The 14,249-nt window shown below is 53.7% G+C and overlaps 1 protein-coding gene across 3 annotated transcripts in view; it reads right to left on the bottom strand.

The window, feature by feature from the left end:
* Myo10 (myosin X) overlaps positions 1-14,249 on the bottom strand; it is a 237,948-nt gene that overhangs the window by 37,287 nt on the left and 186,412 nt on the right. For 2 of the 3 annotated variants that reach the window (XM_023704945.1, XM_023704946.1), the window contains 7 exons: positions 9,328-9,452; positions 9,121-9,235; positions 5,291-5,397; positions 4,132-4,344; positions 3,648-3,693; positions 1,716-2,477; positions 64-187 (listed from right to left, as the gene is read on the bottom strand). In XM_023704945.1, the coding sequence (XP_023560713.1) occupies positions 64-187; positions 1,716-2,477; positions 3,648-3,693; positions 4,132-4,344; positions 5,291-5,397; positions 9,121-9,235; positions 9,328-9,452 (1,492 nt within the window). Of the gene's footprint in view, positions 1-63; positions 188-1,715; positions 2,478-3,647; positions 3,694-4,131; positions 4,345-5,290; positions 5,398-9,120; positions 9,236-9,327; positions 9,453-11,592; positions 11,667-14,249 lie in introns of those variants that run through there. The other variant, XM_023704947.1, reaches the window with a different exon arrangement.

Genomic DNA, 14,249 nt, shown 5'->3' with positions numbered 1-14,249 from the left:
CAAAACAAAACAACCTCAGTCTCCACTGCCCTCACCGGTGCTGCTCAGGCCTGCAGACCATACCTTTCATGTACAGGAAACTGTGGAAGTAGGGTAGCGTGACACAGCTGTACACAGAGTCGCGCCGGTAGGACAGCTCGTCATCTGTGTCAAATCTGGAGTCAAAGTCCTCTTCACTGTCTTCAAACTGGGAGAGGAGAGAGAGCCACCGGGTGCAAAAAGCATGGAAGACAACAAAGGAAACACTCAGCACAGGGGACCCAGGAGCCACATTCCCCACGGGACCACTCCAGCGAGGGCGGGTGACCAAAGCAGCACAGTACAGCAAATATCAAGCTGGGCGTGGTGGCACACAGCTCTAATCCCACACTCGGGAGGCTAAGGCAGGAGAGGCAAGTGTTCGAAGCCAGCCTGTGCCACATAGTGAGACCCTGTCTAAAGAAAAAACCTCAAAAAAACCCAAATCAAACACACTAACAAAAAAGACCTAAATACTAGCTAAACTAACACCTACAAGTCAAAATATACTTTTATCCAGTCTCTTCCAAAAATGACACTGTTGTGAAAAGGTGTAAACCTAATCAAACCATGTAAGTTAAACGTCTTTAAATTACTATGCTAAAGGGCTGGCAAGATATCTCAGCAGATAAACGGCCTACCTGGACAAGCTTAGGCAAGCGGCTTGATCCCCGGCAACACATGCCTCGCCATCTCCGCCCTGGGTGCGCTAAGCAGGCCAGAGTCTGGGCATGGTGGTGTATGCCCGTAATCCCAGCGCAGGGGAGGCTGAAAACAGGAGGATCACCACGAGTCCAAGCTGCGTAGTGAAACCCTGCAACAACCATATACATAAAAAGCAACAAAAAAACCCTTAAAGGGGCCGGGGAGATGGCTCTCAGTAGAATAAGCGCTTCCCTGGCAAGCTCAAGGGCTTGAGTTCAATCCCAGGTTCCAACAAAAAATAAAAAAATTAAAAAAAGAAAGAAAAAAGAAAAAAAAAAAGACTACTGCTAAGACCCCGCTTGGTTTTTTTGAGATGGGGTCTTGCTGTGTATCCTAGTCTGGCTCTGAACTCCTGGCCGTCCTGCTGCACCAGTCTCTCGCGAGCAGGGTTACAGATGGGCACCATGCAACTGGCTCAGATCCCGACTCTGACATCTTTGGTTGGGGGGGCTCTGCCTGTTCACCATGCAGCTTACGCTGGTCTTGAGGTAATTCTCTTGCCTCAGCCTCTCAGGTGATAGATCATAGGCATGAGCCATCACTCCTAGTTTAGATCCTGATTTTCAAATTTCTGCTTTAGGGAAATGTCACTTCGTGTGTGTGTGTGTGTGTGTGTGTGTGTGTGTGTGTGTGTGATCCTGAGACAAGACTCTTGCTGTATAGCCCGGTACCCCTGGAGACCCTCCTATCTCAGCCTCTCCAGCATACCCAGCCCAGCTCCTGATTTTGCAATCTGTGGTTTAAGATCTGTTTTGGGGCTCTTTTATTTAGACATCTATGGCCCTATGGCCAGGCTGGTCTGGAACTTGTGTCAATCTTCTCGCCCCAGCCTCTCCCGAACACTATGATTATGGGCCCATACCACCACCCTAGCCAGTGTGAACCCTGTTTTGGACATTTGTGGTTTAGGATTCCCACAAAGCTAAGGGATAATGTGGACACCAGGTGTCTCCTCACTAGCACACTCCACGCCCAGGGACCCCGGTACTCACCGAGGACTGCGCGCCCTCAGAGCTGAGGCCATAGGCGGCTGAGCTGTTGCAGGTGCCCACGGAGCAGCGGTAGTCGGGGGACCACTGGCTGCCGTAGGAGTTGGAGAAGGTGATGCTGCTGCCGGAGGTGATGGCGCCGTCGTCGTAGTCATCCTCTGGGTCTCCATGTGGGGCCTCACTGGGCTCGCAGTAGGTGGCCTCCTGCGGGTTGGGCGGTGGCCCGGGTTCCCTGGGGGCCCCCGCGGCTTCGTGTACGTAGGGGTCCTCCTCGGAGGAGTCATCGCTGGTACGGATGCCACTTGTACGCTGGTCTGAGTGGCCGTGCTCGCTGGGGTTGGGCGAGTCCTTGAAGGCATCATCATCTGCTGCGAAACCCTCGTCCTCCTCATCCTCCTCGGGGTAGGGCTGGCTGAAGTTGAAGCCCGGGGTCACCGTGCCGTCCCCACTGGGCGCCATTGCCAGGGAGCGCTCAAGGCCACGCACGCATGCGTCGATCTCGTGGAAGTTGAGCGCGGCCAGGAACTCATGCGCCGCCCGGCTGGCCTCGTCCTCCAGCCGCCGCAGCTCCTCGTCCCGCCGCTGCCGCAGCCGCTGCAGCGATGCCTCGGTCAGACTCAGTTCCTGCTGCTCCTTCATGCGCTGCAGGTCCTCGATCTCACGCTCCAGGCGCAGGATCTCCTCCACCTGCTTGTTCTCCCGCTGCTTCTGCAGCTGACGGTTCCAGGCTGCGTCCCTCAAGCTCTGCTGCCTGGCCTCTTCCTCCTGCGTGGAAGGAGAGGCACGTTAGGGTCTGCGCTGCAGCTTGGATATAGCTCTGCAGCCTCCACCAGCCTGGAGCAGGCGGTGACCAGGCCCTCAGCATTGTACCCAGACTCAGGTGAAGCCCGGGTCCCCAGGACCTCAGGGTGTGCTGGGCTTGGACAGAAGGCTTTTAAAGAAGTGAGGAGGTTAAAAGGCGCTCTTGGGCTGGTGAGATGGCTCAGTGGTCTAAAGCACCTACTTAGAACAAGCTTGGCGAAGCACAGGGACTGCGGTTCAATCCCCCAGCACCACATGCCAGCCAGCCCCGCCCCCTGGTGGGCTGAGCTGGCCACACACACATAAATGGATAGATGGAAAAAAAAAAAATAAAAAAAAAAAAAAAAAAGGCGCTCTTAAGTTGGGGATACATCCAATCTAAACAGGGCCCTTAGCGGGGTGTGGTAGTGCTGGCCTGTATTCCCAGCACTTTGGGAGGCTGAGGCAGGATTGGAAGGTGTAGGGTTTTTTTTTTTTGCAGGGGAGTGGGGGGGGGTGTTGTTTCCGTTGTTGTAGTGCTGGGATTGGAATCCAGAACCTTGTGTTAGGCAAGCACCAGACCACCAAGCTACAGCCCCAGTTAGGATTGCAAGTTTGAGTTTCACGCAGGCAATTTAGTGACTTTGAGAGACCTAGTCTCAAATTTTTTTTAAAAGCCTGGAAAACTAGCTCAGTACAAAGGTCCTGGGTCCAAAATAGATGTTGGTGTTCTAAGAATCAAGACGCTGTACACATCAGGGACATGCAGGAAGCCTCAAGAGAGGACATGGGACATGGCAGAAGGGGCCTCTTGAGCACCACTGGGCTAAGCCCCTGGAGAAGCCTAGCTGCAGTCTCCCAGCTCAGGAAGTTTGCGAAGATCAGCGTCCATCATGTCTCCCACCCAGTCTGGATTGCAGCAGCCCAAGCGGCCCGAGACGGGGCTTAGAGAAGCAAGCCCAGCATGATTCACACTGGAGGCTTAAACACTGACTGCGGTCGGCCAGCTGTGTCGGGGAGAAGGGGCATGACACCCTTTCCTCCAAGCCGCTCTTCCTGGATACCTCTAAGTTTTACATCCTCAAGCCAAGAGGTTTGAGGCGGGGAGAAAACAGGTAAAGGCCAGGCAGGCCATGTCGTCGCCACAGTCCCCACCTGCTGGGCCCGGAGCTCTGCTGCTTTCCGCTCTCTCTCTCTTTCTCTGAAAACAGAAAAGACAGAGGGTGCACATCAACATTAATCTGAACCACTCTGGGGTAAGATGTTCTCCTTTATGCGGCAGCTAGGGGACTTGGAACTGAGCCCAGGGTATGCTGGGCAGGGGCTCTGTACTGAGTGGCACCCTGGCTGGCAGCTCACTTTCAATAGCACTCGGAGGGAAGGGCGAGGGCAAGGCTAGGGGCCAGGCCCCCCTGCGTCTGCGGTGCGGGTTCCCTGCACGCACAGAGTAGGGAAAACCTGGCGAGCCAGGGCCTCGACAGAATCCCGCACTCTAGCGGCCAGGAATGGCTTATTTGTTCCACACTGGGGCGGCGGCGAGGGGGGAGGGGGTGGTATTACCAAGCGGGGATTCTTAATATATATGGAGCTTAGAACCTAAGCGTGCCCCTTTCCCACCTCTAGCAGGAAGGGCCGGTACCTCTCCTCCGCCTCCTCCCGCCTCTTCCTCGCTTCCTCCTCGCGCTTCTCTGCCAACAGCCGCCCAAAGGCCCTGCGCGCTTGCTGGCCGCGGAGCTGTTTCTGCAGCACCAGGGCTGCTTTCTTCAGGTGCAGGAACCTGCGCCGCAGCAGGAAGGCCCGGACGTTCTTCTGGATCGTCACCACGCCGTGCAGGACCTGTCTGTAGTGCTTTCTGCAGGGCAGACGGCAGGGCAGCCCGTGAGGCCGTGGGCTACCCGAGGCGCATGTACGGAGGGAACGCCAGAGGAGGCGCCCGCAGCCTCACTGGGGAGCGAAGCCGCCCCTGTGGCTACAGCAAAACCGAAGGAAACCCAAAGAAGGGTTAAACTAAGCTAAGAGCCCTGGCACTGCTGTGGCTAAATAAACACACAGACACGACTGCCCACTTGGAGTAATCCGGCAGGACACAGACTGAACAGGACAGAAGGGAAAATAATCAAGGAAACGAAACAAAATTCACTGCAGTAGAGTGGCTCCAGATTGCAGAAAATGTAGTCCTGACCGGTGCCGCATGCCTGTAATCCAGCCCATGAGAGGCTGAGGCAAGAGAACTGCTAGGGGCCAGGTTGGGTGAGTTCAAGGTCACCCGGAAGGGAGCACACATTAAGACCTGTTTCTAAAGACAGTGGTGTGCAGTGAGCACCCCTTGGCGGAAGTCTGAAATTCTACTTTGTAAGTGTTGAAGTGATGCTGAAATCATTTCAGATTACTGGGTCTGGGTTAGCACATGCCTCGCATGCGCGAGGCCCTGGCCCCATCCCTGCTACCATTTAAAAATATAAAAAACGATCGTGGAACATGGTGGATTTTAGATTGTCAGCTAAGACACAGTCCACCAGGCCTGTGCAAGTATCCCAGAACCCAAAACCTGCCAAGTTCAAAACCTTCTTAGTGCCAGGCATTTGGGATAAGGGATCCCCAGAGTGCGGTGCCAAAGTGAACGGCAGGGGGCCGCGGCTTCAGGGCCGGAGGCAGAGCAACCACCCAAGCGAGCACAGCCTCAGCAGAGCCCCAGGAGCGGCTGCGGTCGGAAGCCCACCAGCGCCTTCTCTGATGGCTGTGGCCAGCAGCAGGCTCCTCGCTGGGAACACAGCTGCTGCCCTCTCCGTGGTCCTCACCGTGCCAAGTAGCCCAGGATGTGGGCCTGGATCACCATGGCTGCCCGCGTAACTTCTTCCTCCCGCTGCTTCTCCAGCTTCTGCTCCAAGGATTCCCGGAGGAAGACCTGGGGGAGGGCGGTGCCCAGCAAGCACAGAACACGGTTGGCAGAAAGAAGGCCTCGCTGAGTTGGGGCTTTCGGGGGCAATGCTGATTTGGGGAGGATCTTTTTTTTTTTTGAGACTGGGTCTTGCTATGTACTCTAGGCTGGCTTTGAACTTGTAGCCATCCTCCAGCCTTAGCTTTCTGAGAGCTGGGACTGCAGGTGTACAGCCCTGTGCCTGGCTTTGGGGTGACGCTTTTGTCTTTCTCCTGCTTGCTACAGACTCCTGTGGCCATGTTTTCCAGAACAGTGCTTTTTTTTTTAAAGGTTCTACCTGCCAAGGAGTGACACCTGTATAAAATCCAATCAGGACATATCACAAAGGGCTGGCGAGATAGCTTAGGGACCAGGGTGCAATCCCTGGTCCCACATGCCACGTCAGCCCCGCCCTGGGGCGCACTGAGCCAGCGACCTAGTCAGAGCATGGTGGCGCAGAGCTGTAATCCCAGCGCTGGGGAGGCTGAACACAGGCGGATCACTACAAGTCCTATCTATGCAGTGAGACCCTGTAGACCCTTACTAAAAACAAAACAAAAAACCCAGAAGCATATACAAAAGTCAAGCCTCGTAGCTTCTGTGATGGGGTCAGCAGGCACACGTGGCCATACAGCTGTACGCTCTGTAAAGGCTGCGGGATTCTTCTGCGTGGACACTGTGGGCTGAGACACAGTCCACTGACCAGCGCATGGCCTCTGGTTCATCTGAGCGAGAACTGCCCAGGGCGCAGAAGAGGGGGGTGAAAAGAGAGAGGCCCGGGAAGCTGTAAAGTGTCATCTTGCATCCTGGTATGGACACCTCCTTTTCATGCCTGCTAAGCAACTATGAGCAGAGTATTTTGGTTTCAAAAACTTAAATGCATACAAAAATAGTGACACTGAGACAACCTCCTGGGTGTGGGGGCGCAGGGCTGTAATCTGGCGGGAGGGCTCTGCAAGCTCAGAGCCAGCTGGGCAACCTCGACCCTGTTGGAAAATAGCTAGGGATGTCACTCAGCGCTTCTGGGTTCAATTCCCAACACCATTAAAGAAAAGAGCAAGGAGGAGGAGACGCTAATTTATGTGAGACCCTGGGACTGGTTCTCAGCACACACATATAAAAATAAAGACCACATTCTTGAAGCTGAGGCAGGAGGATCGCTGTGAGTCCAAGGATACCCTCGAGTACATAGAGACCCTGCCTCAAAAAATTAAAACAAAATTTGAAAACTGAATTTGAAGTGTGACTTGAAGTACATCAGTAGTCACACACGTGTGAATTGGGAAGAACTAAACTGGAGCTATTTTTGGGTTTCCAGGTCTGAGAAAAAGGAAAAAGCCAATACGTAGCTCAGTGTGCAGGGCCTGGACTCAATCCCCAGTTTCACAAAGGGGGAAAAAAGGAACTGGGGAAGTAGCTCAGTGGTATAAGTGCCTGCCCGGCAAGCGCAAGGTCCTGTGTTTGATCGCCAGTACCAAAAATAAATTAAAAAATGAATTTCGGGTGTACAACAAAGGGAGAAAAAACATCTCTGAGGGCTGGGGAGATAGCTCAGGAGAATAAGCGCTTGCCTGGCAAGTGCAGGGTCCTGAGTTCAATCCCCGACACCGCAAAATACTTACTTAATTAATCTGAGTCACTGTGTCCCATCTACCCCTGTTTTTCCACTGAGTCAGCTCAGAGGTCACTGTTCTGGAGGTCCTCACTCCAGACAGAAGCCCTCCCTGTGAGGGCTGCAGAAGTTCTGCCTCAGGCCAAAGAGACACAGTGTCACCTGCCCTGAACCCACGGCTACAGCAGCCCACAGCCCGCTGGTGTGGATGGAGATTCCTGTACGAAGATCCCGAAACCTGTGAGGCCCAGTGGCAGCCCCAGACGACAGGTACGCTAGTGAATAATTAAATCGAGCTGCTGGCCAAGGTCAGAGCTGTGGAGGACACACTACTCCAAGGCTTCGTGTTTGCAGTTCTCTCCAGTGTTCCTACTGGCGGAGGAGCTTGCGGCCAGCCTCAATTTCCGCTTTCAACTCCTCTTCTGTCAAAATGTAACTCCCTAAGCGCTCTGGTTCTGCAGTGCTTCTCTGGTCATGGCGGGCTGCTGGGAGCTGCTCTCCCAGGAGAGGCTGTCTCCTTCCTTAGTGAAGATTACGCCTCAGGACCCAGGTGCCAGCTGTTCTTGGTGATTTTCATCCACACGCTTGCAGCCAGCTCCACCAGCGGGGCGTAGAGATCTTGTCTTCCAGCCACACAGCCAGCCGGGGACAGTGGCCTCCCCAGCACCAGCAAATGGCCAGCCCTGTGGCCTGGTTTCCAGAATGTAAACTAAGGAGCAGCTGGTTGGCACTGGGCACAGAGCAGAGCTGGGTGATGGCCGTGAGACAGGAGGGAGGCTCTCATTATGGAGTCCAGGCTGGCCTCGGATTCCCAGCAGTCCTCTTGCCTCAGCCTCCGGAGTACGAGGACTATAGGTGTGCGACACCGTGCCTGGCTTCAATTCTTTTGATTTATTGTTTGCTTGTTTGTTTTTGGGGTCTTTTTGGTGGAACCGGGGATTGAACTCGGGCTGGGATTGAACTCAGGCCCTTGCGCTAGCCAGGGAAGCACTTATTCCACTGAACCATCTCCCCCGCTCCCAATTCTTTTGATTTAAATAAAAGTCCAGCAGAGTCTACTGCTGGCAAGAGCTCCCTGCGCCACTTTCTCTAGCGCATCCCTTGAGTGACCAAGAAGCCCATCCTTGGCCCCCTTGCAGCTGCTCAGGACAGGCTCTGAGCAACTCTGACAGGGGCCCTGTGTAGAAGGACAGCTGGCTCTTCATGCCACGTGGCCGGCAGCGTGTAGAGTGACAGGCCAAGCTAAACAAAGAACATGGAGACGCAGGAGCAGCACGGAAGAAGGTCCAACACACACTTGCGGTCAGTATGCATCTGCGCCAAGCCCTGAAGGTTGTGCCGGCCTTGGAGGGGTGGGGAAAGGAGCCCGGCGAGCCTGAGGCATCGCCTGGTTTCACTAACAGCATACAGCAGGGCAGACGGGTCACTGCTGCGGCGGTGACACTGCCTCCATTTCAGCAGACCAGAGCAGGAGTTCAAGGCCAGCCTGACCCACATAGTGAAACCCTGTCTCAAAAGACCCCCAAGCCTACAAACACAAGGTGGCTGGCATGGAAACAGTCAGATGCTTTCCTGACCCTGCACTGTCACACAGAGGCAGGGCCTGGAGCTTGAGAATCATCTCTTAAGAAGACACTGGAGACCCCCCACTGGGCCCAGCCACCTGCGTTTGTGTGGAGCACACCGGTGTCATCCCCTTGCCATGAGACACTAAGGGTGGGGTGTGGGGCACAAGACCAAAAGCCACATGAGAATCCTGGTGTTCCCTGACACAGAGGACGTGGCTGCCCCCCTGAGCATCTCCAATCCTTTAAAATTGTTTTCTTTTAAAATTTTGAAACAAGGTGTCATCAAATTGCCCAGGGAGGACTTGGAGGTTTTATACCTGCAATCTTCCTGCCTCAGCCTCCCCAAGGGCTAGGGTTACAAACAGGCACCACTGCTGCCAGCTCTGCCCTTCACTGTGCTGTCTGCTGTCCTCCCGCACAAGAGCTGCTGCTACGGTGGCAGGGACGCACTCCGTGGATGGACACAGCCCTTGGGAAGGGCCTGGGCTGCCTAGTACACCCCAGGCACTGGGCCACACTGGCCCTGCTCACCTTGGTCTTCCCGAGCTGCCACTCATTGCTGGAGGCATCATAGAGCTGCAGCAGGGCCACACACCTGCCACGTATGTCCTCAGGCAGGGCCAGGTTCCTCGCCAGCACTTTATACCTGAGCACGAGACCCAGGGGTCACCCTCTGCAAGGGTCCCTGTTTCCTCCCAGCCCTGCTCCCAGAGGAAGAGGAACCCCTTCAGCACTCACCGTTTATAAAAGTCCTGGAAGGGCCTTCGGACAGCGTAGCCAGCCTTGCGGATGCGCACAGTCTCCAGCATCCCCGAGTAGCGCAGCTGGTTCAGGACAACAGCCTGGTCAAAGTGGTCTGGCATCTGCACCGGGTGACAGTGAGGCAGAGATGCTGAGACTGAGCCGGGCAGGCTGCCGAGCGTGGCGGCAGGCTCCTGTCACTGCCACGGGCGGGCGGGAAGACTGAGGCAGGCCCGCAAGTTTGTCTAACAAGACCCTGTCTCAAGGCACAAAACTGAATAAACTGGGGACCTGTCCCAGTACGACGGCAATGAGCTCAATCCCCAGGACAAAAGGGAAAATCAAATGTAGAGAAAAAATTGTAAACGAAATACAAACTACAGCCTAGAAAATGAACTCTTGAGGACGCAAGCCATCCAGCTTCCCTATCTATGACCCTACCCAGTCCTGTCCCTTCCACAGCTTACCCTGTCCGACCCTTGATATTTTTGGAAGAAATCCCAGTCTTCACAACATCTTTTTTTTTTTAATTTTATTTATTTATGGGGGGGGAGCTCAGCCCACCAGGGGGCGGGCTGGCTGGCATGTGGTGCTGGGGATTGAACCGCGGTCCCTGTGCTTTGCTAAGCTTGTTCCAAGTAGGTGCTTTAGACCACTGAGCCATCTCACCAGCCCCTTCAGAACATCTTATTAGTAAGTATTTTAGTACAGGACATATTTAATGTAGCTATAATACCATTAGTGTATCTTGAAAGACACTAATAATTCCTTAAGATAAATATCCACGTTCAATACCATATAACCTCACAAATATCATGAATGCACCAACAATTTAAAAAATTTTCAAAGAATTATATCATAAAAATACCACTTTATTTGCTTTGTCAATGTCACTTTAAAATGCATTTTTGAGCTAAATATTGCAGCAATCAGTGAAGAGAACACACACAGAGGAACAGGTGAAGAGGCCAGCCAGTCAAGTACACAGAAGGAATCTAAATTTGCCCAAGTTCTAGCCAAATACCGCACTTGTGGGGAGTTCCATATAAATGGGGAGAAACCAGGAGCAGAGACACTAAGACAGGAGAGGGAGCGGAAACTCCGCTTCTGCCGCTTAACTCTTGGCTGCTCAGCAGCCAAACTGCTACTGCTGCCCGAACAATATACTTTTTAAAAATTTATTTATTGGGGCTGGTGAGATGGCTCAGTGGCCTAAAGCACCTACTTAGAACAAGCTAAGCTGAGCAAAGCACAGGGACCGTGGTTCAATCCCCCAGCACCACATGCCAGCTAGCCCCGCCCCCTGGTGGGCTGAGCTGGACACACACACAAAATAAATAAACAAAATTTTAAAAAATTATTTATTTATGGGTTTTTTGGTGGAGATGGGGTTCGAACTCAGGCCCTTGCGCTTGCCAGGGAAGCGCTTATTCCGCTGAGCCATCTCCCTGGCACTTATACTTTTTTTAGGGTAAAGAAAAAACTGGGGGTCATTTCCCACTTACAGCTGTTGGGATGGTGACTCGCTTTAATCCAGCCACTGATTGCCTTTAATTAACTTGCATTTTGTTATTCTGTACAACTGAACTAGAGGATCAAAGAGAGGCACGATAGCATGCAACTATTTAAAAGCACAAAGTCAGGGAGCTTCCTCTGGAGCCCTTCGAACATGCAGACAGTGGTGAACTCAAAGCCCGCCCATTATTCCATGCTTTCCAACCTAGCAAAAAGTGAAGTTCAGGCTCGCAGCAGCTGCCGTCCTCGAGTGCTGACGGCCCTCAGAGCCTCTCATGCAAACGCTATGGCTAGGTAAAGCGAACCAAGCACCGCATGGAGCTTGCAGGCGAACAGCCAACACGCGTGGCTTCGGGTCTTAGACTTGCTTACTTGAACTGTCCTTAGAGAAGCAAGAAATGCATAAGCCTACGAGGCCAAGCTGCTGCTTGGTGAAGCATCAGGCCATTTCTGTGGTGACGACCAAAGGTGGCGCGAGATGACCGCGCTGCCGCCGAGTGCCTCCTTGGGCCTCTGCAGAGCGCGGGGAGACTCAGACTGTGCAGTGTTACGTGCGTAATAACCTAAGAAACCACCTCAGCGCAGCCGTCACAAGCTGAAAGACAACTCAAAACACCTCTCCGGCTCTGGCTGCTCTCGACCTGCACTTCCTGTCCCCAAGGCGGTCCCTTCTAGCTGCAATTCCGAGGCCTAGCACTAGGGTTATAAAAGCTGTCTGAAAGACAGGACTGAGTCTGTGACACTCACCATTTCCCCGGCTGTCCAAGAGGGACATTCCCGGAGGCTCTTGGGCCAAGATTCATTTGGAAAACAACGGCCAGCCTGCCCTTTCCCCCACCGCTAAAGCCATGGGACAATAATGAACACCATTCCTGAGCTTTAACAAGTGCCCGGTCACCATGGCAACACCTAGCGGCAGGCTAATTAGTGTGGTCTGGTTGTAGGGTTTGATGCAGCTGGAAGGAGAGGGCCAGTGGGAAAGGCCACCACGGCCGTCCCTGCCTTTGTCCCTGGACTCCTTCCCAGTAACCTACCCAGGGGAGGGGGATCCACAGGCCAATGGTCGCCTGGGCAACCCCCTCTCCGGTCACGAGGGGGCAAGCCCAGCTTTCCATTGGTGGCCGTCAGTTTGGAGGCCACTTCCTTTCTGGTAATTTAACTTGCAAAGATGTCACAGCTGGAAGCGGTACGGGAGCCACCTCAAGGTATTTTGCCTTTCAGAACTTCGGGACTGGTAAGGCGTTTTCCTCTGGAGGCGGAGCTCACTCGCACAAAGCCTTCCTGCCAGCAGCTAACAGCCAGGTGTTGATGGTGACAAACAGGTTAGATTTGGAAGGAACAGCGCTAATGCGGTGCAAGTACGTCCCCGGAGTCCCAGCTGGACCTATTTAGTGAGCAGCTATTACACACTTACTCTGTGTGAGACTCTGCGATTCACACTCTGGAAAGACAGCTGGGGGCAGATTCGGTTTCCCAGGCTCGGGGCTCGGGAGGGTGCCACGTGGGCCTAACAGCAGCAGGCAGAGACAGGTGGAGGCCAGGTAAGACACCACACTAAAGATAAAGCCTGAGAGCGGCAAATAGGGGGAGGGCAGTATTTTGCCAAGTGCTTGGAGTAGAGACTGGAATCTAGCAGGTCCCCCCTTTTCATTTGTTACACAGTTAAAAGTGATCAACTGTGGCCAGGTGTGTTGGTGGCTCACACCTGTAATCCTGGCACTCAGGAGGCTGAAGCAGGAGGTTTGCCACAAGTTCGAGGCCAACCTGAACTATCTTAGTAAGACCCTATCTCAGGGCTGAGGAGCTAGCTCAGTAGAGTAAGCGCTTGCCTGGCAAGCCCAAGGACCTGATTTCAATCCACAGTACCACCAAAAAAAAAAAAAGCTGCCCTTAGCTCAGCTCTTTAAGTGGCTGCTTCAACAAAGCAGTCAGGCTCAGGTTGCTGTGGTTCGATCCCCACAACTCCAGCCAGCGAAACTTGTCCTGAAGGCATTCCGAGCAAAAAATTAAAAAATTAAAAATTTAAAAAAAAAGACCCTATCTCAAAAACAAAACAAAAAAAAAAGTGATTAATGTAAAGGACCGGAAAGAGGGCAAACTGAGAAATTCAGCCTGGACTGTTAAAATGCTGATGAGGAAAAGGGCACCCCCACAGGAAGCAGCATGAAGTAAAGGTGGCAGGACCTGGGCTGCGGGTGGCTTTGGGCTCAGGCTGTAGTCGCTGCCCCAGAGGAGGAGCTCCTGAGGATGGACATGGGCTCTGGGGACGAGATGCGGCCCGCCAGAGGACTGCGTGTCTCCTCAGACGTTACGGCCGCTGTGGAATACTAGCAGACGGGAACAGGAAAGGCCCGAGGGCCGCAGGGTCGGGGGTCTTCTCACACGGCTTCCTGGGAAAGGGAAGCTACAGGGAAGGACTTCACAGTCTCTCTCCATAGAGGAACGACGACCCTCGCACACAGCCCGCCCTCGCTGGACGCATGTGGCAGGTCACACAGGTGTGCTGCAAGGCAGGGGCCACCTGCTCAGTTCCTGCTGGGGGGCGGGGGAGATCCCCCCAAAGGGAGAAGACGGAGCTGGTCGCACGAGAAGGTGGATTGCTTCAGTGGAATTACAAAGGCGCAGTACCTTCGAGGGCATTTTAGAATGTTTATGTCTTCCAAGGGAAAAGAGATCCAGATGGCTTCTGGGGCTTCTGTGTGCACGCTTGTGGCCTCTGCACTCTGGGAGGCTGAGGCAGGCAGGAGAAACATACATTCAAGCCCAGGAGCTCTTGCCTCAAAAAGAGATGGGGAGGGGCAGCGGGGGATGTGGCTCAGTGCAAAGCTCTTGGGTTCAACCCTCAAGTGCCACACAAGCACTCACGCACAGGCCTAGTAGGAGGGGTGGTAGTGGTGGTGGGTACGGTTCAGTGGGTGAGAGGCAGAGCGCCTGCCCCAGTATGGGAGGCCCTGGGTCGCATCCCAAGTATGGGCTGGGGGTACACTGGGGGGGTGGTAAGAAGGGGCTCTACTTGCACACAATTTGTACTTCCTCCTCTACCATCTCTAGTGATATCACTGTGTAGCATTTATGCTGCACAACGTCACTGTACTGAACTCACGGGGACACGGACAAGAAAACAGCCCACATGTGTCAGCACAGGTGCATTTTTTTCACACAATTTCTTTCTTTTTTTTTTTTTTTGCGAATCCAGGGATTGAACTCAGGCCCTTGCACTTGTCAGGGAAGCGCTTATTCCACTGAGCCATCTCCCCAGCCCTTCACACAATTTCTTTTGTTTTTTTGGTATCAGGGATTGAATTCAGGACCCTGCACTTGCCACTGAGTGAACTCCCCAGCCTTTTGCACACAATTACAATCCACATCCAGGCCCCTGGGTTCCTGCAGTGGGGCACTAGGTC

The sequence above is a fragment of the Octodon degus genome, unplaced genomic scaffold, assembly GCF_000260255.1.
Source record: "Octodon degus isolate 3935 unplaced genomic scaffold, OctDeg1.0 scaffold00207, whole genome shotgun sequence".
In the NCBI taxonomy this organism is placed as follows: domain Eukaryota; kingdom Metazoa; phylum Chordata; class Mammalia; order Rodentia; family Octodontidae; genus Octodon; species Octodon degus.
This window is presented reverse-complemented; position numbering and strand designations above follow the sequence as displayed.